Here is a 26,278-nt window from a genome sequence, read left to right as displayed (position 1 = left end):
GAGTTTTCTTAAAAGGAAAACTGTAGGTTTATCTTTATATTGGCTATGATTTGTTTCTAAATGAAGAGTTGGCCAATACATTTCCACAGATAACACATTGTGGTAAATCTATTCCATTTTCTTTTATGAAGGTGAAACCATGATTAATATATTTCTCTTGATAATTATAAATAAAACTCTTGTCTTGTTTTGCTTTTTTTGCTACTGGTTCGCTTGAAGTACTAGACATTTCTGCATTTTTATTATCCGAATTAGTTTCTTGAGAAGTTTTTTTTTCTTTTATTCCAAAAAAATGAGATAATTTGACTTGTTTACTCATTAAACAAGGGATATAATCTAAAAAAAAAAAAAAAGACAAAACTTAAAAAGAATTTTTTGTTTCCTATTGAAAATTTACTAAAAGTTTTAATTGCGATGAATTAATCACATACAACGAAATAAAAATATTAATTTAAGAGCTAAATGAAAATTTGAAAAACAAAAATCTAGATATTTAATATTACTGAATCTCAGCGAAATACAAAATACGCTAATATCATTAAACACATATCGCAATGGACTGCGGTCAGTGTATCACACTAACAACATAACAGGACGGTAAAGTAAATAAACACGTACATAAAAAATAATTCTTACCTTTGAACTGGTCGCGATCGTGTCATTTGTTTCACGCTGAGACCATTTCACTTCAGTTTTAAACTTTTAGGTTAGAAAATTAATTTGTAGAAAATTAATTAATTTCCATCATGAGATCGAATATCAAAGGATGAAGCAAAAGGATGATGCTCTGGCATGATACAATTTGTATCATGTGCTTCTCGCTTCGGCACAAGGTAGCAGCTATCATTTTGTGACCTATTAAAAATTTAATGCGACCCATAGGTTGAGAAACCCTGGTCTAGATGATCCTGCAGTGCTTCTTTAACCAGTGCCTCCATTAATTTCTCTAATTACTTGTCCCCCTTCGACACTCATTTGTGAATTTGAGTCACATTTGCACATATCTAGTCCATGGGTACCCCACCTGAGTCCAAGGAAGCTCTCATAATTATGGCTAAGGGTTTGCTTACTTTTTTTGCTGCCTCCTTCAATATAAGCTGATAAATCGCATCCACCCCAGGTGCCTTTTTTATGTTTATCATCAGCAATTTCTCCTCCACTTTGCTCTCAGTTATTAAAAATTCATTTTACCGTAGCTTAATAAACCTCTGGTATTCCCATCCCTGAAAACCCCTCATGCGTAAAGGTAGGATGAAGCAAAATACCCATTCAGTTTGTTTGCTACCTGAGCAGGATCATAAACAGTTGAACCATTAATATCAAGTGGACTAATCTGATTCATCCCCTTCCTTCTAGAGTTTACATAAGTAAAGAACTTTTTGCATTCTTTGCCAAAGATTTCTCATAATCTGCCTTTGCCTGCCTAACCTCCTTTGTGATTTGATTACAGACCAACTTATATCTTCCATAGGCTTCTGTGTCACTTGTTAATTTATATGCATCCCATGCATTTTTCTTCTTTAGGTCTAAACCTTGAACAATATTTCTTAGCTGGTATGAAAAGCCTAGTAGCTTCCAAGATTAATTCTTTGAATGCTTCCCATTTAGAATTTACTGTTGGTAACATCATCAGTTGGTCCCCCTGTATAGACTTTAAAAACTGTCTCAGACCTTCGCAGTCTCCTTTTCAAAAGCCCTTCCCTGATGGTAGTTACCTCTGAGTATATCTCACATCAGCACATTGTGATCACTGCCACCTAGTGGCTCCTTTATCTGCAGCTTCTTAATGCATGAAGAATCACTACTGATAATCAAATCAACAGTATTACTCCCTTTGGCTGCCTCCCGAACCTACTGCTGTAGAAAACAATAAATCCACAAAAGCCTTGCTAGTGTGCAAATGACCAACCCATAAGCTCCAGTCAATATCTGGGAAATTAAAATCCCCCATTATAAGACAATCTGATTTACTGGCCCACTATTTCTCTGTACCGCTGTTCATTATACTCATCAGAGTAATTGGGCCTATAGCACACTCCTACTCTCAATTTTGCTTTCTCAGTGCTTATGTCACACCAAACTGACTCGAGACTGCACTGTCCACCCATGTCAACTGGATGCACTTCCTTAGATTTTGTGTATTCCTTAACTAATAGCATAATCCCTCCTCCCTTCCTTTCCTCTCTATCCTTCCTGTACACATTGTATTCCCAAATTCCAATTCTGCATTCCTTATATCTGTGTGAAACTGCGTCTGATATCCCAACAATATCTGCCTTTGATGTTTAGACTAGCACATCAAATTTATTTACTACACTCCTAGCACTGGTGTACACAAAAATATACCTGCATCTGTTCTTATTCTTAGCCACCCTAACATAGCCCGTGTATTTACTTATTCTGCAATGACTGCTAACAGTCCCTGAAATCCCCAGCACCTTGTTTTCCAGGATGCTGCTCATTCCAATAGAACCAGTGCAAGAATCGCTTTCACCTCTGCCAGTAGCTACTGTTAATCTATTAGACCGTGTATCCCCCCAGGCTAACAGTTTTCCAACCCACCTAACACTGCCTCAACAACATCAGCAAATATTCTTGTACCCTTTCTATTTAAGTGTATCACATCTCCTGTTAACATGCACCGACCAAACTGAAAAAAATTCTACCCCATGAGCCTTGCATAATCTCTCCAGGGCCAAATTGACTGAAAATGCTCTCATAATATATTCCCTCCTATAGTGTCTGGGCAGAATTATAGACACCTTCAAATTCAACCCTAACTCGTGGCTTTTAGTTGGCACAGCAAGAACTATACATTTGAATATGTTGAGTGTATCAGCTTTGTACTGCAGAAACAAATGGGAGAAATGCAGAATCTGCTTTCCATACATTAATTGCTGATGAAAGTACAGACATTTCTGTACAGAAAATGTTAATTTTGTATTTTAAATTTCAACCAGAAAATGAAACTTCCTATATAGACTGTGTTTGCAGGTATTGTTTTAACTAACTGAATGCGACAGTATGACTATTGTTGAAGCAATAAGAACATTTAATATCAAAAACAATCTTGATCTTCAAAAGATGATGTTTACATCAGACAGAGCACATGTTATGCTTGGAAAGAATAATGGTGTGGCAGCAATTCTTTGATGAGAAATAAAGCATCTGTCTGAACAACAGAGAAGACCTGGGATTAGATGATACATGGACACAAGTGTCAATAATGCAGGATATAGAAACACTGTTATGAACAGTATACAATGTTCTGTAGGTCGTCTATTAAAAAGGAAAGCTAGAAGAATTGGCCAATGTCACAGAAAGTGATGTTTTGTCATTTCAACCACTAAACGAAGTGAGATGGGTATCAAGACATTTTGCTGTAACTGCTTTAATGAGAAATTAAAGTTTTAATCCAGTATTGTAAAGAGCAAGTTAATGAATGTAACAATCCAACCAGTAACTACTGCCCGAAGATTTTGGCAAATCCACAATACTGAGTATCATTAACTGTTCTTAACGATGCTTTAGAAGATCTGCCATCTCTGTAAATTCCTTCAGAAAAGTTGTTTGAATACAATCGAAGCACTGCAGTATGTAAACGCAAAAATTAACAAGATAAGGTCACAGTATCTTGGCCATACTGTTTATTGGTGTGATAAAGTAAAAGATTTGTTTTCATCTATAAGTTCTAACGTTGATACTATGCCTATTATTCTATTCATTAAACTTGTGTGTACACTTGGACAATAGATTTCCTGATGATGAGTTAAGAGAATGGTAAGCTTTTGACCCAACTGCTTTGGCAAATGCAACCAATTTTGAACTTGGAGAAGAAAATGTTAAACAACTAATAAAGAAGTACTTGGCTGCCATTACAATAAACAAAAACATTGCCACAATAATATCGCATCAGTACTGTGATTTGAAATTTGTCATTTCTGAGAAGGTTAGGAGGTGGTTCAATTAAGTAGTTCACTGATAAGCTGAACTACATGCTCAGAAATGAATATATATTACTGTTCACGGCTGCTGATTAAGTCTTTTGTTTTACTTTTCTTGTGTTAAATCTTCTTATGTCCTCTCCGAGTCTCTTTCTAATGGCTTTGCATAACTCGGTATACTTAATTTTGTCCTTATCAGTGTTTATCTTGCTCTTCATTTGTCGTCTTCGGTTCATCATGACAAGTGTTTCTTGTCTAATTTTTTCTTCTTTGGATTTCTTTTTACTTATCGGTTTCTCTAGCTTTATTGCTTTCAGAAAGTTGTATTCCTCGTCGACATCTCAGTCATGAAAGGTCTACTAGAAGAAACTGAAACTTGTTCTTAAGTTCCTGTACTTACTGCTTTTCCTCCTCTTCTGTTATATCAAACACCTTTGTATTATTTACTCAAATCAGTTTTTTCCTTTCTTTTCTTACATTTATTTCAAGTGTGCATCTTACCATTATGTGATTACTTCCAACATTTACTTTGTTCAGGATGGTAACATCACTTCACAATCTTCTAGTCTGCAGATTACTTCCATTCCCATTATACCTTTGCTTCCAACTAACTCACACCACGCATATTTTATGCTGTCAGAAGTAACTTCTGTCTCGGCAAAACCTCTTTTCAAGCTCAGACTACTTTTGATAAGAAGCATGACCTCACAACCCCTTCTATCTTCCCAATATTTTTCCTGGATACATTATACATATCATAATGGAACTTGTGAGCCCTATTTTACAGGTGCCACCACGTTTTTTTCTGTTAGTCCTATTATGTCAGCATTAGTTGTCCTAACCAGGAGTTTGAATTCAGCCATTTTATTGGCAACATTCCTCATATTACTGTAGACACAGTTAAGACTAAGTATTCTTTTATAGTTTACTACACACATCTCTTGAAGTTATTTAGGCTTGTTTCCCTAGCTTTGTCTTCCTGCTCATTTGAAATGTTGCTACCCTCAGAACATCTTGCCAACATTAGCTGTTGTGACAACAAACAAGAATTCTTGAGGTGGGTGCAAGAATTATTTTGACCCATATCATCAGATAAACACAAATCTATATTACCCTTCTACCCCCAACCAAGGGTTCAGGGGAACTGCTAGTTTCCCTGAACCCTTACATATCCTCAATGATACTGGAAAAAACCTTGCACCACCTTTGTACAAATTAATACTGTCTCTACAAAATAGATTCCTTCTACTACAAGTGCAAGCTAAGCTGATAAAAATTTCCTCCCTAGATATCTGAACAATTTTCACTCAAAAGAGAAAAATTCCTGAATAGAGAAAAATTAATTTAATTAAAATATTACAAGTGTGTTTAAGAGAAGACAAAAAAAAAAAAAAAGAAAGTGATTATACATGTATTACTATTTTGTTTATTTGCTTTTCAGTGATGCTTTAATTATTCTGAAAAAAAGTGTTTAGAATCAAAAAACATAATTATTCAATAAATTCGGGTCCTGAGCTGGCTGGATATCATCATTCTTCTCTTCTTAGTGATTCCATTCTTAACTCACACTCTCTCACTCTCTCTCTCTGTGTAACTTGGGAATTTTTTTTTTTTTGGCTGGTGCAGCATAAGCCTCATGCTTCCTTACAACATATAGCTAATAATAATAATTCTATTCCTTTTTGTTTTGTAGTTTGCTTTTTATTCTTTTTTTAAAGCTATGTTATCCACATGTCAAGGTCATGTATTGCTTAAATTTTTTTTCCCAAATTATCCTAAGGGTTGATTTGATTTTGATGGCACAAAAACATCAAGATTATAGTGCGCCAGGAAAAGGTTAAAATATAAAAAGGTAAGACTGGTAACTTGTAAAAAGGTTACTTCGTCTAAAAGGTGCATATATATATACATTCATATCAAAAAATAAAATCAGTACAATGATAAAAGCAAATTGTATATTTCATATGAATGTATACATATTGATCAATTTTAAAAATTTAAAAACTGCTGCCACATTGTCATTGTCATTTAAAATCTGACTGAGTGTATACGGCTCAGTCAGATGGGTAAAAGCAATAAAACGAGCATTTCTAAAACTGGTACAATCACATAAAATGTGTTGTACAGATAAAATAGTGTCGCATTGCTTGCACATAGTAGGGTCATCAGCCCTCAGCAAAAAGGAGTGTCACATGACAGTGTCCTATGTGGAGCCTAGCAAGAACAACTTCCTCTTTGTGATCCCTGCGTAAGCTGGACCACAGGCTTAATTCGACATAGTTTGTTAGTAGTAACCAGGCGATGCCACGAACCTTGCCTGATCCTAAGGGGATACCCCCGCCCCAGAGGAACAAAAGCTGAAAGCTAAGTTTCCTCTGATATTACTCTTATAAACTTGATACTTAATTGTAATCCCTTTGTGGTTGCTGACAAGTAGTGGGCCGCAAAAATCTGCTATAAAACAGGACTGCAATATAGGGCAGGACAAAACTTCAGAAGGAATGAAACACACCCCAATTTCGTAATGCAAAACATCTCAACTGAAATTAAAAAGTTGTTTATTGTTTTTTTAATTTTTAATACCTTAAGTTGTTCCCTGCAGAGGAATAAAAGTTTAAAGCCAAGTATCCTCTTTATACCATTAGTAAAAATTTTACATATCGGTTTTCCATTAATGATAAGTGCAGTGGGCTACAAAACATTGCCATGGAACACAGCTATAATGGATGTGAAGGAAAACCACCCCGACAACAAGAATGAAGCGCACTCAACTTTCATGCATAAAACAAGTGTGACTGAAAATCAAGTCATGTACAACTATAACACTCCATATAGAGAAAGGAAGTTTCTTTTTTGCAGAGGATCCATTGAAGTTAATGTATAGAAAAACATTTGTTTCTCTACGCAGTATCCACTACATATCTTCTTATGATGTTGGTAAAAATTTGACACATCACTTTGCTGTTGTGGAGGTGGGCTACAAGAAAATTCTGTGAAAAAAAGCCATAACATGATCAGAAGGAGAACCAGTTCCCACAGCAGAAATTTGTTCAATAAGCCTAATAAGCCTACCAGGGATCACTGAGGGGGAACACATCATAGAGGATCCAGCAAAGGGGAAAGCTCCAAGGGCAGATAAAATTCAATTCCATTTACACATTTATTTGAAATAGTAACACCTTCAAATAAAAAGAATTGTCATTTATCAAATAAGATCCCACCTATAAAATTACATGAAAAAAAATTTTCATTATAGCACCATTCAATTTTATAACTTTTGCCTGCAGTTCTGACACTTTAAATAAGACAAGCTATTCACAAGGCACAGGACACAATTTGGACTTTAAATTCACTTTTAGACATTTCAAATAAATGATCTACTACAGTATCAAAAAGACAGAAAATTGTTGTGTTCAGTTAAAAATCTCAGAAGAGGAAGAAAAATTGCAACCAAAGTAATCAAAAAATAACAAGGATGAATTTCAAGCAGAGGTGAATGATAGTTTAGAAATATGTAGTAAATACTTTAAAATAAGGATTTGCTAAATAAAGGAGCTTAAGACATTCCTGAAGAAGCAGAAAGATTGAAATGGAAGATAATTTTGATAACTTATCACACTCTCAGAAGCCCCCTTTAAAATGTTAGGGCCTGGAATACCTCCTCTGGAGGTATTCTTCAAGTTTTCCCAAAATATTCTTGAATATTTTGGGAAAACTTGCCAAATGTTGGGTATATTGAAACAAAAATGGTTCAAAAAGGGGTAATAGGCCATGAAAAAATTTATGATATCCTTCAAAGACTTGTAGTATTAAAATTCAGAGAATTATGCATAGAAACAACTTACTTTTTCACCCCTAGACTGAACACAGGAAAAGGGAGCTACTTTAAGCCTAAATCACGAGAACTGGTTGAAATTTGCCGGAGAAGGCTAACCCCACATGCAAATTAAGATGGACCATCAAAAGTTTGTCCAACATTCCTCTCCTCCCAGTGGCTGCTTCTAATTCCATAATGACCTATGGTAGTCTGTGAGGTTTGTCAATGGTTAAGTTTGCAATGAGAGGAGCATTAGAACGATATGGAAATTACTGGGGAGGGTTTATTTTAATTGCTGAACAACACGACATAGCTCAAATTAAGGTCCCACCTTCCTTTCTTCCACTTACATAAAAAAAAAAAATAATAATAAGGGTCTGACGTCCATATTTAGAGTGAGTGACAAGTGAAACTGACTGTGTGAGTGAATGAGAAAGTCCTTATTAACTGTTATGAAATGAATGTACACTCCAAAATATGTTTAAAAATTTTTTTTAATAAAATATTTAAATAATATTTAAATAAAATGTGGCTGCAGGTTCAGATGTCAATTGTGATGTGAATGAACTGGTCATGTGTGTAAACTGACCTTATAGGTGATTGGTTCACCTATAAGATTGAGTTCAAGATTGAGTGAAACAAAGCAAAAGGGTGAGCATACATTGTCAAGTTACTAGTCTCATTATTGTATTTGCCCTGAATATATACTGAAAAAAAAAAAAAAAAAAAGTTGTGTGCTCATAAGTATGATAAGTGTGTGGTTGGCATATGTACTTTGTATTGCAGATAGGTTTCCCCCCCCCCACCCAAGACTGCAGCTGAGGGTTTTTAACCTACCTGGTAGTGCCCCCTGCTGCCTATGCTGACACCCTGCTGATTCCACTTCTTAAGCAGCATGTGCATGGGATGTTGACACTGGTTGCAGCTGGTCTGACCAGTGTGGGATTGTAAGACCCTTCTGACTCAACAAGTCAAAGGTGGTGACCAACCCCTCCCACACAGGTCACCCTGGCCATATGACTAACTCCCCCAAACATCCCCAAGGCATTGCCCATCTCCCTCCCCCCCACCAAACTTTTACCTGGTGAGCTGTACCATCCTAAATATGTTGTGCTGTTCTTAAAAGTGGCCCCCTGTGGAGGGTGGGTTGCCTCTGCAAGGTGCCCCTCTGTCACCCATCCTCCAAATTCTTGGTTGAAGTGTTCCTATCACCAACCACCTATGCCTCCAAAAAAAAAAAAAAAACTTATCCTCCAAACTTGAACTGTCACCCCTGCACTCTTTTCCAACTTTTTTTTTTGACCACCCTGGTAAACTCAGGTGATTGCAAGGTTTGCCTAAACAGGGCATTTAATCTCTTCTACCTGGCCCAGCTCCTGGTACAGTAACTAGGGATTGATTATACTCCACAGGCCACTAAGCTAAGAGGCCAGGTAAACAACATAATCCTACATTACATTACATAAACTAGATTTCACTCACACTATCAGGCATTTTACAGGGTACTGTATTCAACATGAGACCTGATTGCAGAGTTGTGAGGTACCATTGGTGCCATTAAACCTTAGACGCTATGTACTAGGAATTACTGTATAAACTAATAGCATGTAATAAAATCATTTAAACAATTTATAACAAATTTAATTTAGATTAACAAATAAATTTTTCTCCTTACAGAATCAGTGTCAAGAGCTCACTAATTACCCACACTTATGTGCATTAAATTAACACTAAAAAGCAATAAATATGAATGTTGAGTTCCCATGACCTTTGCCAGGGCCATGCCGAGCCATTTTAGTACCTGAGGAAAGAATGAAAAATTGCACTCTACTGTTAATCATGGCAATGTTGACAATTATTTAATTTTTATTTTGGCGCCCCTTTCAGCTTTTAAACTGAGGCAAGAGCCTCATTTGCATCACCCTCGGCACAGCTCTGAACTTTACAAAAAAAAAAAAAAAAAGCCAAATGAATCTAGTATACAGGGTGTCTCAAAAATATTGGTACAAACGTTTAGGGGAGGTAGGTAACATCTAAAGGAATGTGAATCGCATAGGAACCCATAACCGGAAACATCACCATAAGTCGGTTGTTGTTGTTATTTGGTTTTTAGGAGCATTAGCAACTAAGGCCATATTGCTCCGGTGATATACGGTGGTCATTCCCTGACCTTTCCGTGTGCTACGCACTGCTGCTCCTGCCCACCTGGAGGCACCCCGTAAGTCAGTAAACGGTGCTGTTCATTAGTTCACGAGAGGGAAAATTTCTGGTTTACTCAATCAAGCAGTAGTCCGCACAAAAAGAGTACTGACAATTATTTAATTTTTATTCTGGCACCCCTTTCAGCTTTTAAACTGAGGCAAGAGCCTTGTTTGCATCACCCTCGGCACAGCTCTGAACTTTACAAAAAAAAAAAAAAAGAAAAAAAAAAAAAGCCAAATGAATCTAGTATACAGGGTGTCTCAAAAATATTGGTACAAACGTTTAGGGGAGGTAGGTAACATCTAAAGGAATGTGAATCGCATAGGACACCCATAACCAGAAACGTCACCATAAGTCAGTAAACGACGCTGTTCATCAGTTCACGAGAGAGAAAATTTCTGGTTTACTCATTCAAGCAGTAGTCGCCGCACGAAGAGCATGCATCAATATATGAACTGTGAGCTGGCAGACATGCACCTAGTGTATGGATTAGCAGAGGGCAATGGACAAGCTGCTCAACGAATTTATGGAGAACGCTTCCCAGACAGACATGTAACGGACCACCGTTTGTTTGCGTGTGTGCATCAAAATTTGTGCAATTATGGGTCATTTAGAGGTAACAGGAGTAGTACGGGCAGACCACGTTCGACACGAACTCCCGCCATGAAAGAAAGTGTGTTAAATGCCATCCAGAATAATCCTACTACCAGCACACGTGCTGTTGCCTCTGCCTTAGGAGTGTCTCGTTGCAGTGTACAGTGTGTCTGGCACGATGATTCCTTACACCCCTTTCATCTCCAAAGGGTTCAGTTACTGCTCCCCCAAGATCATCCTGCATGTGTGGCTTTTGCGCAGTGGTTTCTCCAAGAAAGTGTTCAAGACTTGAATTTTCCAGCCTATGTTTTGTTCACGGATGAGGCTTATTCAATCAGCACAATGCTCATGTGTGGGCTCACGACAACCCACACAGTGTGCGCCCCCATGTGCCCACAACATCGCTTCGCAATAAATGTGTGAGCAGGTATGATCGGTAACTGCTTAGACGGCCCATATCTGTTACCATCCCGCACGAACTCTGCTAAATATCGGATCTTTCTTGAACAAGTTCTAGCAGGGTTACTTGATGATGTTCCAGCAAATGTGAGACAACATTTGGTTTCAACATGACGGGGCACCTGCCCATTATGGAAGGTGTGTTCGTGACCATTTGAACAGGCGTTTTGGGCATCGATGGATTGGCCAAGGTGGACCTGTTTCCTAGCCCCCACGCCCATCTGATTTATCAAGCCTTGATTTCTTTCTGTGGAGGCCCTCAAATCTATCGTGTATGAATCTCCTGTGGAGATGGAAATGGATCTTGTGGCGAGACTCGTCTGCACTGCAGCTACTGTCAAAGAAACTCCAGGTGTGTTCGACCGTGTCCGCCAATCCATGCTGCGTCGGTGTCACGCATGCATCACGTCTCATGGTGGAACCTTCGAGCATCTGTTGTAACATCATGAAATGCATCCATCTCGTACTGCATTATTAATAATCCATTGTTAATATTATGTCAAATAAATGTTTGCCACTAATTACTGTCGTGTCATTTCTGCTTCTTGTGCCTCTGCTACTACTTTCCCGTGACATTTCCGGTTATGGGTTCCTATGCGATTCACATTCCTTTAGATGTTACCTACCTCCCCTAAATGTTTGTACCAATATTTTTGAGACACCCTGTATATTTAGATCACAAGACACAGGAAATTTTAAGGAACATTCCCCATGGAAAACAAAGTGCATGTTATGGTCTGGCAAATATATTATTTAAAAATTGTGATTAAATTAGTTTCCAATGAAAATTGAAGACTTTAAAACATAACTTCAACTTTCCTCTTGTTCAGCATTCAGAAATCAATATTCATATAAGTTTCAGAATTAAAAAGAAAAAAAAAAAATTAACTACAGATATTTGTTTATCATAAAGTTCATCATGACTTTCTAGATACGAAAACTGAAATTGGCAAGCATTTTCAACAAAAGAAAAATTCAGATCTACTTTCCTTAAGCCCTACTACAAACTATAACAAATGATTTCTCAAATAAAATACTGATGTTATTTTAAATTTAGAACTACCTGCAAACTAGCACAAAGGGCTTCTACACATTCATTTAGTAGCCTTTCAACATCTTCTGTGCTTAGGCACTCATATTCAAAATATTCAGGATCAGCTTTCCTTGGATCTGCCTGATCCATCTCTGCATCATCATTATTATTGTTATAATAATCATCATAGCAATCATCCTCGCTTTCATCATCTAGTTCCACATCAGAATCAGCTCCTGACATCTGCAAATATAAATTTGTTTTCTGAATTTGACTTGTAAATACACAGGTAGATTTTTAAAGGGCAGAAGCAATAACATTAAATATATATTTCCAATCTATTTTTCATAAACTTTTTAAAACATAACTAGAGAATTACTATTTACAGTAAAAACTAAATTAATATTGAATTAATGTGAATTACAAATTAAACCACAATTAAACACAAAGTTTTTGACATTTGTACACAAATGTTATTGTGTACAAAGTGTTAGTTTACAACAAAAGTAAACTTTCAAAAAAAAAAAAAAAAAACTGCCTAACAAATGATGTTTCCAGATTCCATGCAAATCCTGTCATAAAACCTTAGTAGCAAGGGTTGGCTGGTTTTTTTTTTTTGTTATTATTATTTACAGCAAAAAATGTATCACAAATGTATGACATACTACAGTAAAAATGTAAATATGAGGTGTGGCAATAAGTTGCCACACCTCATATTTACACTGCCGATGTCGCACAGGCTGCCATGATACAGATGCATCACTGCCAAAGATGGAACAAAGGGGTGTTCCTCAGTAGGAGATATGGCCACATCTAATGTCGATGCAGGCTTTGCACTGCCTGTCCATACTTAGAACAATGTTATTGATAAGTTCTTGCGGTAACATCGTCCATTCCTCTGTCAGCAGCATCTTCAGCTGGTGAAGATTTCTGGTGGGTGTGGATGTGCCGCTAGGTGTCTCCCCCAGAGCATTCCATATGTGTTCGATGGGATTTAGAACGATGGAACAGGCAGGCCAATCCATACAAACAATGTCCTCACTTTCCAAAAGCATATCAACAGTTGCAGTGCGATGGGGTGTGGCATTATCGATAAACACAAACTCAGGGCCAATGGCACCTCAGAACAGACAGACACACACGGGGACCTCAGTACAGTAGCATGCACTGGTTACAGTACCGCCTTCCAGTATCTGGAGTTGTGTATGTCCATCCAAGATAACGCCTCCGCAGACGAGAACACCTTGACTACTATATCGATCCCTTTCAGTAATGTTTGCAGGGTGATACTGTGTGCCAATCTCTCGCCAGATTAGCTGATGTCCAGACTCACTGCTGAGACAATCTACTCTCATCAGTAAAGAGTACCTTACCCCATTGTGCTGCTATCCAGTCCTTGTGTTAGATGCACCACTGTAAACAGTGTCACCGATGGGCAGGTGTTAAAGGCACACAGTGTACTGGTCGTCGTGCAAACAGTCCAAGCATCTAATTATAAACGGGTAATAAACTCGATCTTATTGCATTTGCAATAATCACTGAAATCTTCAATCATAAAAAAAACAAAATTTCAGAATCTTCTCTTCATTCCCTTATTACAGTGGTGAAGGGAAAGCTACCAACAGAAAGTGCAAGTGCTGGCAGTGCTAGGAAACAAAACGAAACAAAATTGATTTAGAAGTGAAGATGATTAATTAAGAAGTACGAAGCAGGACAAAGTTTGTCATCTAATGCACGGAATTAGGTCTCTGCTTCAACAATGAATACTATTTTAGGGGACAGTGCACGTTTAAAGAACATGTTAAAGGATCAACACATTTAAGACCAACAGTGATCACAAAACAGAGTTCAGGTGCAATATCAAAGATGAAAAAGCTATTAATAATATAGGTGGAAAATCAGATTCAGAAGCAAGTGCCCCTGAATCTAATGGTCATTCAAGCAAGAAGTATTTATGAAGATAACAATAAGTATGGCAAATCCTAAGCCAAGTTCGTGGCAAGCAACGGGTGGTTCAAGCATTGTGTTGGTTTCCAAAACATTAAAGTATGCGGTGAAGTTGCCAATGCTAATTCTGCAGCTGCAGAGAAATTTTGTGATGTGTTGAGAAAAACCCTTCTAAATCTCCACAGCCCTCAACTTCCACAGCGGCGTGCTTATCAGCTGGAGAGTTAATTCTGGCAACAAGTTAATTCTCAAAAGATAAAACATGCTGAACGTTATGCCTGTCTCCTCTCTCCTTTTGTAATTTTATAATTTTTAAATTTTCGTTATTTTGTACACTTTTGTAATTTTTACTGCACATGAGATAAAATTTAATAATTCTATTTACATGTTAGTCGAACATTTCTTTTTTGCTTCTATCAAATTCAGCTCACATAGTTACTTATTTAGGGAAATTCGACTTACGTAGCATTCCGCAAAACGCAACCCTTACATTAATCGGAGAGTGGCTGTACCTATTCAATTGATCAGCAGCATCAGCTGGGTTGTCTGAGACTTTCCCATCCCAGTACACGAGGGTAAGATCTGATTTGTTTTATTCTTCATTGTGTTCATATACATGAAAAATTCCTTGTCCCCATTCTTTGCTCTCTTAGCCAGTACTTTCTCATACTCAGCCTTTGCTTCCCTAACTTTATTTTTATCTGTGGTACTGTTATAGATCAACTTGTTGCTGTTGTAGGCTTCAGTACGTTTCATCAATCGGTAACATTCCCAAGCTTTCTCCTCTATTATACCAGCCAGCTCCGTATTCATCCATTTCACATCCTGCTCATGAAATATTTTCACAAGCAGGATTAAATATACACATTCATGGCTTCTGTGATTTTTGCTTGAAAGCTATTCCATATTTCAAATGTATTTGCCATCCCCTCTACAATTTGCCCAATTAATAGATGCCATGTAGTTTCACAGTCTTCTTTTCTGAAATTAAAAACCTTACCTTTACCTACTGCAATATCTTTCATAGTCTTCCAATTAACCACTGTGTGATCACTACCTGCCAATGTATTTTAAGCAGAGTGATGTCATATGATTCTTGAGTAATGAATGATCATGTCAAGAATATTCTCACCCCTAGAATTTTCTTATCGGTACATATAATAATCTTCTAGTTTATTTAAAATTTTTATTCCCAATGGTGAGTTCCCCTCCCACTTATTCCAATCAATTAGTAGCAGATTGAAGTCACCCATAATCAGACATTCACACTTGCTTGCTCATTCCATATGCATGTAGCAATACTCATCATACTCTTCACAATCTTCTGGTCTGTATATTACTCCCACTCTCATCATACCTTTGCTTCCACTTAACTCACACCACACATTCTATGCTGGAAGAAATAACTTCTAACTCAGCAAAAGCTTTTTGTGTTGCCTGCTTTTGATGGGAAGCATTAACCCACCACCCCTTCTATCTCCCCTATCTTTCCAAAATACATTATACATACAATAATGGAACTCACCATCCCCAATTGCTCAGTGGTACCACGTTTCTGGTAGCCCTATTACATCAGCACTAGTTATCCAAACAAGGAGTTTGAATTCAGCCATTTTATTGACAACAATCCTGACATTAATGCAGACACAGTTAAGACTAAATATTCTTCTAGAGCTTACTACCTTGACACATCCCTTGAAGTTATTTAGGCTTGTTTCCCCTAGCATTATCTTCCCGCTCATTTGAAACACTGCTACCCTCAGACATCTTACCAACATTGGTTATTGCAGCAACAAAAAAATTGAGGTGAGTGCAATTATTACTTTGACCCATATCATCGGATAAATACAGATCTATATATTACACTTCTCCCCCACCAACTAGCAATTTCCTTTACCTCTTAATGTATCCTCAATGATACTGGCAAAAATCCTTGTATCACCTTTGCTAAAATGAATACCATCTCTACAAAATAGATTCCTTCTACCTACAAGCGTGGGCCATGTTGATAAAAAAAAAAAAAAAAAAATTCACCCCCCCCACAAGAGCCTTGAAAATTTCCTCAAACCTTGAATCAATACAGCATATAATCTTTCCTATTGTGTCTGAACAGAATTGCAGACACATTCTGACCTAACTCGTAGCATTTTTTCAGCATGGCCCTATATTTATCCCAACAAATGGTCAGGTCTTGTTCTTTTAATACAGTTGTTCCCACATGAATAATATTGCTCTCTTTACTCCCTAAAATTTGACAACCTGTTGGAAACACCAATTGTTGCTCCCACCAATCATTCTGCTTCTGTTCCACCTATCTCTATTACAAAAAAATGTTTCTCATTTCCCTGACAATAGTCTCCCAAAAAACTAAATCTCCTTCAACTAGAGCAGTATACACTTGACTATTCTTTTCTCGGACCCAAATCGAAGGTGCATCACTTGGCAACTCACAAGATACTTGAGTCCCTGACAAGCTCCCAGTTATATCTGTTTCTAGGGAAAGCACCCATTTCTTCAGTGACTCAAATTCTTCTCATTATGAATTTGAAAGAGCAATCATATTTAGCAGTTGGGAGCTTGAACCTTAGTCCACTCAAAGAGGAGTGCTACTGCACTCCTGCTCCTGATCACTTGGCTACAGAGGCCTTATATATACACACTGAGTTGACTTTACATTAGCAACACCTCCTTGTGTGGAAATAAGCTAGTCTGTGAAGCTGGTGTTGTTCAAAGTTGGAACAGACGACAAGATTGTAGTTTGCACATATGGCAGCCAATCTTTTGTCTGTGAGGAAAAAGAGTCAGCATCAAGATCTTTCAGACTTCAAACATGGAATGATCGTGACAGCAAATGTGCAGGTGCCAGTATCTCAACGACAGCCAACATAATTAAGTGCTCGTATTCTGTGTTGTAATGAGTCTACAGTGACTGGCCCAACATCAGTCAAACAACCAGCCGAAGGTCACACATGGGACAGTCACATGTGTTCAATGTCCATGACGAGTGTTATGTCTCATCTCATAACACAGCAGTAATGCAACACAGTGACCCAGCTAACCACCCAGCACAACACAGGAACAGCAAAGCCAACATCCACATAGACAATGCATCAGACATCAGCTTGTATAAGCTATGAAAGCCAATGGCCTCTGTGGGTACCCATTCTAAGTATGAGATACAATAAACTGCACCTTGCATGGTCACATCAGCACCAACACTGCACCTCTGACACTGGAAACCTGTTACTTCGTTTGATAAATCTTGTTTAAAATCTATCATGCTGATGGATGTATCTGCATTTGGAGAAAGTAACATGAGGCCATGGCACCGAGGTGCACTATTCACGTTTGGTAGGCTGGAAGCAGTAGTGTTGTGGTACTGTTTCTGTAGCATGCCCTGGGTCCTCTGATCACCATTAATCAATGGCAATAACTGCCTTTTTATTGTTGCGAACCAATTATGTATCAAGTATGTATCAGAACTTGCACTTGAGCATCACGCAACACAGCAGCAACCCCCAAGGCAGAATGCGCTGGTCCCAAAGGAACTAGTAGGTGTTGGTGACTATTGTCAGGGAAACATGCTTTGTAAAAAGGATAGGTGGAACAGGACCAGGGTATTTCTGCCAGGGGCAAAGGTTGATGACGTTGTAGAGCAGATATCATCTTTTAAGGGCACAAAAGGTGATATAGTTGTACACGTTGGCAGTAATGATATTAAGAGTAGGAGACTGGCGGAATTACTTAACAAGTACAGGTCACTGTTGAAAAAAAGCCGTGAATTAGGGTTGAATTTGAAAGTGTCTGCAATTCTGCCCAGACACGATAGGAGGGAGTATATGAAGAGAGCCCTGTCAATCAATTCGGCCCTGGAAAGAGTGTGCAAGGCTCAAGGGGTAGAATTTTTTTCAGCCTGGTCTGTACTAGTTAACAGGAGAGACTGCTTCTACAGGGATGGGATACACTTAAATAGAAATGGTGCAAGAATGTTTGCTGATGCTATCGAGGCAGTGTTAGGTGGGTCAGAAAACTGCTAGATTGGGGGGGGATACAAGAACTAATAGATTAACAGTAGCGACTGGCAGAGGTGAAAGTGATTCTTGCACTGCTTCTATTGGAATGAGCAGCAGCTTGAAAAAAAAAAAAAAGATGCAGGATATTTCCGAGACCGCTGGGAGTCATTGAGGTACAAGTAAACACATGGGTTGTATTAGGGTAGCTAAGAAAAAGAACAGGTGCATGTATACTTGCGTGTACACCAACACTAGGAGTTTGGTAAATAAATTTGATGAATTTGAGGTATTGCTCAAAGCATCAAAGGCAGATATTATTGGGATATCAGAAGTCACACAGATATAAGTAATGCAGAACTGGAATTTGGGAAGTACAACATCTACAGAAAGGATAGACAGGGTAGGAAGGGAGGAGGGGTTATGCTATTAGTTAAGAAACACAAAATCCAAGGAAGTGAAGCCAGTCGACATCACTGGACAGTGCAGTGTAGAGTCAGTTTGGTGTGACATAAGCATTGGGAGATCAAAATTGAGAGTAGGAGTGTGCTATAGGCCTAATGACTCTGATGAGTATAATAAGAAACTGTACAGGGAAATAGAGTGGGCCAGTAAATCAGAGTATTATAATGGGGGATTTTAATTTCCCAGATATTGACTGGAATTTGTGGGTTGGTCACTCACACACTAGCAAGGCTTTTGTGGATTTATTGGATGATTGTTTTCTAAATCAGCATGTTCGGGAGGTAACTAGAGGGAGCAATACTCTTGATTTGATTATCAGTAGTGATTCTTCATGCATTAAGAATCTGCAGATACAGGAACCACTAGGTGGCAGTGATCACTAGGTGGCAGTGATTTTTGGCTGATGCTGCATAAGCTTGCTTTCTTGCATCATATACCTCTACTAATGCTAATGTATACCTCTTCATGATGAGAGTATCCAGGCAACACTGGTGTCTATCAATTAGACAATGTGCCATGCCACAAGGCCCATCAGGTTGCTAACTGGTTTCAGAAACATGATAATGAATTCCCCATCCTCTGATGGCAAACCCAACTCAAATCTCAACCAAACTGAGCATGTTTGGGACCTATTGAAAAAGGACATTCAATGCTACAAATATCCACATGACAATGTGTAGGCATTACTAGACACATAGTGCAATGCATGGTAGCACAACATTGCACCCTGCAACACCTTGTGGAGTCCATGCCAAGACACATACAGGCTGTATTACTGGAAAAGTTGACTCCACAAGGTATTGTTGTTATTTGGTTTTTAGGAGCATTGGAAACTAAGGTCATATTGCTCCAGGATATACGGTGGTCATTTCCTGACCTTTCCGCATCCTCCATATTTGGTGGTGAGAGGCTCGAACCCTGGTCTAATCAAGAAGCGTGTGCTACGCACTGCTGCTCCTTCCCACCTGGCTACGGCGGCGCCCACAAGGTATTAGACGTTACTAATGCAAAGCCAACTGACATGGAAAAGATGGGAGTAATTGAGGCCCAGTATAGCTTAATGGGTTTCAGGAACAGTCCCAGTATATGTATGTTCATTTAATTATATAAAGATTTTATTAGTAAATCGGTGTCGAGTAAAACTCGACACCGATTAATTATACGAAGCTGCCCATTAAGGAAATTTTTCACTTAATTAAACTATTAGCTGAGGCTAACTACATCACCTTTCGAGACAAGGTGTACAAACAAATTTTTGGATTACCAATGGGTTTGAGCCTGAGTGGCTTAATGTCAGAGATCTATCTCTCAACAATTGAGCAGATACATTTGACAACTTTTCGTCCCCGTATCACATACTATGGGAGGTATTTAGACGATGTTCTAGTTATTACTGATAGTAGTACTATCCAAGACATTTTACATTCGTTTAATAATGTTCATTCTAGACTCAAATTTACATTGGAAAGGGAAGATACGGATACTAAGTCATTAAACTTTCTAAATTTCACGCTTACCCGTGACTCGAACAAAATACAATTTAGCATCTATCGAAAACCCACAAACACCGGTATGCTTCTTCATTATAATAGCTACCACCCGTTCACCTACAAAAGGTCGATTATCTTTAATCAATTTCTAAATGCCTATAAATATTCAACGACGGATTCTGCTTTGTACTCAGAAATACAAATATTAACTAGCAGATTCTTGAACAGGGGTTATCCCATTAACACAATAAATCGAATTAGGGTACAAGCTAAGGATAGGATAAAAAATACTACACCAATCAACAATAGTAATATCAAAAAATACTTTATTTCTGTCCCATATGTTGAACAGAGGCACAAACAACTTAACAGATTCTTTAAAAATACCGAATTGAAAATTATAGCTAGGCCTATACGGAAGTTACAAACTATACTGAACAATCGCTCGGTTCTTTCCGCGTTCGCAACACAAATTAATGATCTAGTATACAACATTTCTTGCGGTGATTGCGACTCGTCTTACCAGGGTTCGACGCGGTTTTCTCTTAATATTCGTGTAAATCAACACGAAGCCTCAGTTCGTGCTTCTCGTTCAGCAGCGTCAGAATTAGCCTTTCATGCCATTAACGAAAAACATACTTTTTTATTTAACGAGGCCAAAATACTTAACGTTCAACGTAATTATACGCGACTATTAATTGCAGAAACCGTTGAAATTAAATTACACGAGAATTCTGTTAATGTTCGGCGGCCATATTTGATCTCCGATGCGTGGACCTTTACGTGCATGCGCGAAGACATATAATCACTATTTAAGTTGCAGGTTTAGCCTGATTCGGTAATTTTCATTCCTGTGATCACGACAGTCGGTCGAAAAGCATTGTCAGCTTCAGGAAGGAAAATCGTTTTGAATATTTTCGTTAGATTCTTTTAATTGCGTTAATTTGAATTTTAATTGTTTTGAATTGATTTTGAATTGTGTTAAATTGATTATTTAATTATTTATATTTTACTTTAATTATTTAATTATTTATATTTTACTTTAATGTACCGGTAAGTTGTCAATTTTTTCGTTTTTTCCGTTTTAATTTCTGGAGGGTATCATAAGGAAGTGTTCCATGTACTATATTGAGGTAAACTCCTCTTATTAATTTACTAATATTATTATCAACGTAGAACATATTGAGTATTACAGCTCTGATTCATACTATCTAATAAAGATTTTATATAGAGGACGGAAGAAATATTCTATTTATTACTGAAAAAGTAATAGTATTAATATTGGCAAATGATGCAAGAAAGCAAGCTTATATAGCATCGACCAAAAAAAAAAAAAAAAACTCATTTCACCTATTGATCCCCTCCAATAGTTATTATTAATAGCTAAATGGTGCAAGGAAGCCTGCACCTTATGCTGCACCAGTCAAAAAAAAAAAAAAAAATTCCCTGGGTTACCCTGAGAGAGAGAGAGAGAGAGAGAGAGAGAGAGAGAGACAAAAGTAAAGGGAATCACCAAGAAAGAGAATGGTGATATCCAGCTCAAGACCCTTGGTGTGCCAAGCCCATACTCACCAAATGTGAGCCCGAGTCTATCTAGTTCTTCCTTGAATTTATTCAAACTATCTGCTTCCATAACAATAGATGGACGCTTGTTCTATCTGTTTAACAAGGGGCTACACTGATGGCAAATTGTATCAGTTATAGTTCATTTCACAAATATTAAACAAATGAATTGGATACATGTGTATAGACCAGTATGCTTTAATTATGTTAAGTGTTATGTTAAATATGTTCATGATTTCAAGAAAATGGGAAAAAATCTGGGCTTCATTCAATATGCTGAATGAACAAAATGTGCTAGAATGGGCAGATAAGTAAAGAGGACAGTCTACAATAAAGTGGTTGCCCATAAGTTGAGTGTCACAGTATGTGCACTGGTGTGGATCTTCTTACAATAATAAAAAACAGGTGTGCAACATTAGTATGCTCAATTCTGTCTTGCCAATACCCCTTTTCATCTGTTTCACATGAAACTGGAGCCATAACTCTGGATCTTGTTTCATCAAGTAAAGTTTGTTGCTGGTGCTTGTTCCAGCAACCAACTATTCATTGGCTGAAGGCAAACTTCTGCACATCTATTCTGCAACCATCCTTCCTCAATTTGAATTTATGCCCCCCACATGTGCACAGTCTGAGCAAGAGGAAGAATCCCATCAGCATACAGTTTGCTCGTCAAACAAACCTCAAGCAGATCACCTTGCAGGTGCCTAAGTCTCGAGATGCTGCAATTTGCAGAATGGAAGCCTTTCTTGGTAAGACCACCCCTTTGTTCCCCTCACCAATCTCTTCTGTACCTGTTCCAGCATCTCTATTTTCTTCCAAAAATGAAATCTCCAGACCTGTATGAGGTATTCAAAATGTGGCTTGACCACTGCCTTGTCCTACTGTGTAAGGAAATGTGGCCTGATCATTGCCTTACACCAGTGGTCTCAAATTGGTGGCCTGCGGGCCGCATCCGGCCCCCGAAGCAATTTTACATGGCCCACGAATACATTTCAATTATGTATTTGTTGTAAATACAGTGCTTATAGTTTTAGAGACAGAGATATGGACTGAGCTTACGTGCGCAACTGCTATTGAAGGAAAAAGAGATAGAATGAATAGGTTGGGGCTTTGTCTTTGTCAGGAAGGTCTACGGAAGCACTCTTCTATCATCATCTCATCTATCATCATCAGCCCGTGAAGAAGTGGGCAGGGGTGGAAAACAGTCTTGAAGTCTTGCTTGTATGCCAGGCCACGTGACTGGGGTAAGGTGAGAGAACTTCCCACATCTGTACTATCAGTAAATTTAGTTCGCCAGCTGACAGTTGGTGGCACTTCAGTATTCTGGTGTTTCCGATTTTTTCTATTGAGTTGGTACTTCTGATATATATTTTCCTTGAGTCAGTCACTAGTTGGTTAGCTGGATGCACAGCTGCGCAGTTCATATTGCTAAACTAACGTACAGCTTATAAAACCTGTTTATTTGTACTTGATAAACGATAGGTATTGATATAATGTAGATTCTACATTATATCAATACCTATCGTTTAGAATTGTGCATAACTTTTGTGTGTTGCTTTTATACGAAAATTCATCTTGTTAAATTAAAGTTATAAATAAAATTATAATAGTGATTTTAATTAAGAGATTAAACTGCAAGCCATGTCTTTAACAAAGGGTAAAAGAAAAGTGGACGAAGAAGGACATGTTTTTCAAGATAAATGGGAAATTATGTACTTTGTGGTGTTGTGCGCAATAAAATTGTATGTTTTATTTGTAATAAGGGAATATCAGTTCCAAAAGAATACAATTTACGTCACCATTACGAAACTAATCATAAAGAAAAAATTGAAATGTTGGAAGGCAAATTGAGGGAAGAAAAGTTACAGTTTCTGAAATCTGGCTTACGACAACAAAATTTTTTTACTGAAGCAAATAAATCCAGTGAAGTAACAGTTCACGCAAGTTTTGTTCACGCGCACTTCATTGCAAAACAGTCAAAACCATTTACTGATGGCAAATTCCTTAAAGATTGTTTGATTAAGTCTACTGAACTTCTTTGTCCTGACAAACAACAATTATTTAAAAATATTAGTTTGTCAGACAACACAGTAGCGGAACGTATTAACGAAATCGCTAGTGATTTACAATGTCAATTAAAAGAAAAAAGTATAGATTTTGCGGCATTCTCAATAGCAGTTGATGAGAGTACTGCCATCACAGATATAGCACAACTTGCCGTTTTCGTACGAGGTGTTACTGATGAATTTGAAGTAATTGAGGAATTATTGGAAATAATTCCTATGAAAGGAAAAACTGGTGCACAGGATATTTTTTTCTGAAATAAAAACTGTAATAGATAAATATAAATTAAGTTGGGATAAAATGGTTGCATTTGCAAGTGATGGTGCAGCTGCTATTGTTGGTAAAAAAAACGGAGTAGCGGTAAAATTAAGAAATATAGTGAAAGAAGAAAAATTTAAGAATAATTTTTGCACTATACATTGCATTATTCATCAAGAAGCACTTTGTGCCAAAAGTTTGCAGATGGATAATGTTATGGAAACAGTAACTAAAACAGTAAACTTTATCCGTGGACGAGCTCTGAATCATCGAGAATTTGTTGCATTGCTTGAAGAAATTGAAAGTGAGTACGGAGAAATGATTTATTATAATGAGGTGAGGTGGTTAAGTCGAGCTGTATTAAAACGGTTTTTTGATTTAATAAATGAAATCAAAATTTTCATGACACAAAAAAATAAAACCATCAACGAGCTACATAATGATACATGGATAACAGATTTAGCATTTCTTGTTGACTTCACCGGCCATTTAAATATTCTCAATGAAGAGCTGCAAGGAAAGAATAAACTTATCACTGACATGTATGCATGTATTAAAGCTTTTAAAGTTAAATTGCAATTATGGGAAACATAACTGGAATCAAAAAATTTCGTACATTTCCTACATCTTAACTCCTGCCCTATTATTTCAAATGAAAAATCTCAAGAATATGCAAGAAAAATAGCATTATTATGGCAAGAATTTGAAGAAAGATTTAAAGATTTTAATGAAGATTTGGAGTCCGATTTTACATTATTTTCATTACCATTAAAAACGAACGTGAATAACAAACCAGAAAATCTACAAATGGAGCTAATTAATTTACAGTGTGATATAAATCTGATTTGAAGATTGAAGATTTGAAGAATTTTTACAATAAGAATAATCACTTTGTTTGGGAGTACATTTATATGTGAACAGTTTTTTTTGCAGTTTAAAATTAATAAGTCTAAGAAAAGAACCCAATTGACCAATGAGCATCTACAATCCGTGATGAAGATAGTTTCTAGTAATTTTTCTCCAAGGCTACAAACTTTATCAGAATCGAAACGCCATCAAGTGTCAAGTTGTAGTAAGAAATAAAGAAGTTTATAATTATTTCCATACAAACATATGTATTTTTTCTGTATGTGTTGAAGAAAAATTTAATAAATAAAAGAAAGAGAATAGGTTGTCATTATTTATTCTCAAGTTTTGTCCCACTTGGAAAGTTTTCATAATTTGTTTATTTTTAGTTTAAGTTAAAAGTGAGTTATTTAGTGGTTAATTCAACATATTAGAATTATTTGAAATAAATGTCAGTCTGAAGATTTAATATTTAGCTGTCAATACGTTTGAATTACAAAGTGAAACCAACAGAAATTTCTTGCAGGTACCAACCTTTAGATTTCAGATAGAAAATAAATATAAATTTGAATTTTTTTTCCTTTGCATCATTATTATTATTGTTTATGTATGTTTTGATAAATATTTAGTAAGTGATTGGGCATCTAAAGAAAATAGAAAAGAAAATTTAACCGAAAGAAAGAGTCTCATAATTTTAGCCAGGGAGAGAAGGAGAAAAATATAAGTTTGAAAAATAAAAAGTAAGTATAGAGAAAAACATTGTAGAAAATACAATTGAACATTATTGAAATAAATTTTCGGTTAAACCATGTTCGAGGCAAATTAAATTTTAAAAGTAAAATTTCCAAACATTATAAACTTACACGCAACACACCACACACACGTGTCACACCAGATTATAAAGGGGTGGTATCCATACATTAGGAGTAAGTACGGTGCAATATATATATATATATATATATATTCGCTCTCATTTTGTTAAAAAATAAATTCCGGCCCGTCAGCTGCTTTAAGATCGCGTATTCGGCCCGCATGCAATTTGAGTTTGAGACAACTGCTTTACACAATAGGACAATCATCTCCCTAACCCTGCTAGCAAAATTCCTATATATCAATTGACAAAATTCCATGAAATGTCCTGGCAACCTGTCTGCACTGCTCAGAGAACTACGTATCACACTGCACAATTATCCCAAAATCCTTTTCATTTTCCACCACCCTGAGTGTAGCACCACACAGTTCATATGTTATTATGGGAATATCGCAACCGAAATGCAGTACCTTGCATTTGTCAATGTTAAATTGCTACTTCTCGACCCATCGGTATAATTTTTCTAGATGTTTTTGCAGCAGCATACCTTCGTCACTGTCATTAACTATCCTGCCGAACTTTGTATCATCTGCATTAAAAAACATCTGCAAACAGACATTAAGCATGATATACCCTCATCAATATCAATAATAAATATATGGAAGGACAAAGGGCCAGCACTGAACCCTGTGAAACTTCACTAACAACATCAGTCCACCAAAAACAGTGTCCATTAATAGCCACTGTCTTCCCCCACTCAACCATCCACAGCAGC

At 37.1% G+C, this 26,278-nt stretch overlaps 1 protein-coding gene across 1 annotated transcript in view; it reads right to left on the bottom strand.

The window, feature by feature from the left end:
• The window catches only part of ari-2 (E3 ubiquitin-protein ligase ari-2), a 301,405-nt gene that overhangs the window by 263,891 nt on the left and 11,236 nt on the right, over positions 1 to 26,278 (bottom strand). The window contains exon 2 of the mRNA XM_090388043.1: positions 12,080 to 12,292. Within this exon, the coding sequence (XP_090244169.1) occupies positions 12,080 to 12,292 (213 nt within the window). The remainder of the gene's footprint in view (positions 1 to 12,079; positions 12,293 to 26,278) is intronic.

The sequence above is a fragment of the Mastigoproctus giganteus genome, chromosome 13 (genome assembly GCF_048544385.1).
Source record: "Mastigoproctus giganteus isolate SK-2022 chromosome 13, ASM4854438v1, whole genome shotgun sequence".
NCBI classification, from domain to species: Eukaryota; Metazoa; Arthropoda; class Arachnida; order Uropygi; family Thelyphonidae; genus Mastigoproctus; species Mastigoproctus giganteus.
This window is presented reverse-complemented; position numbering and strand designations above follow the sequence as displayed.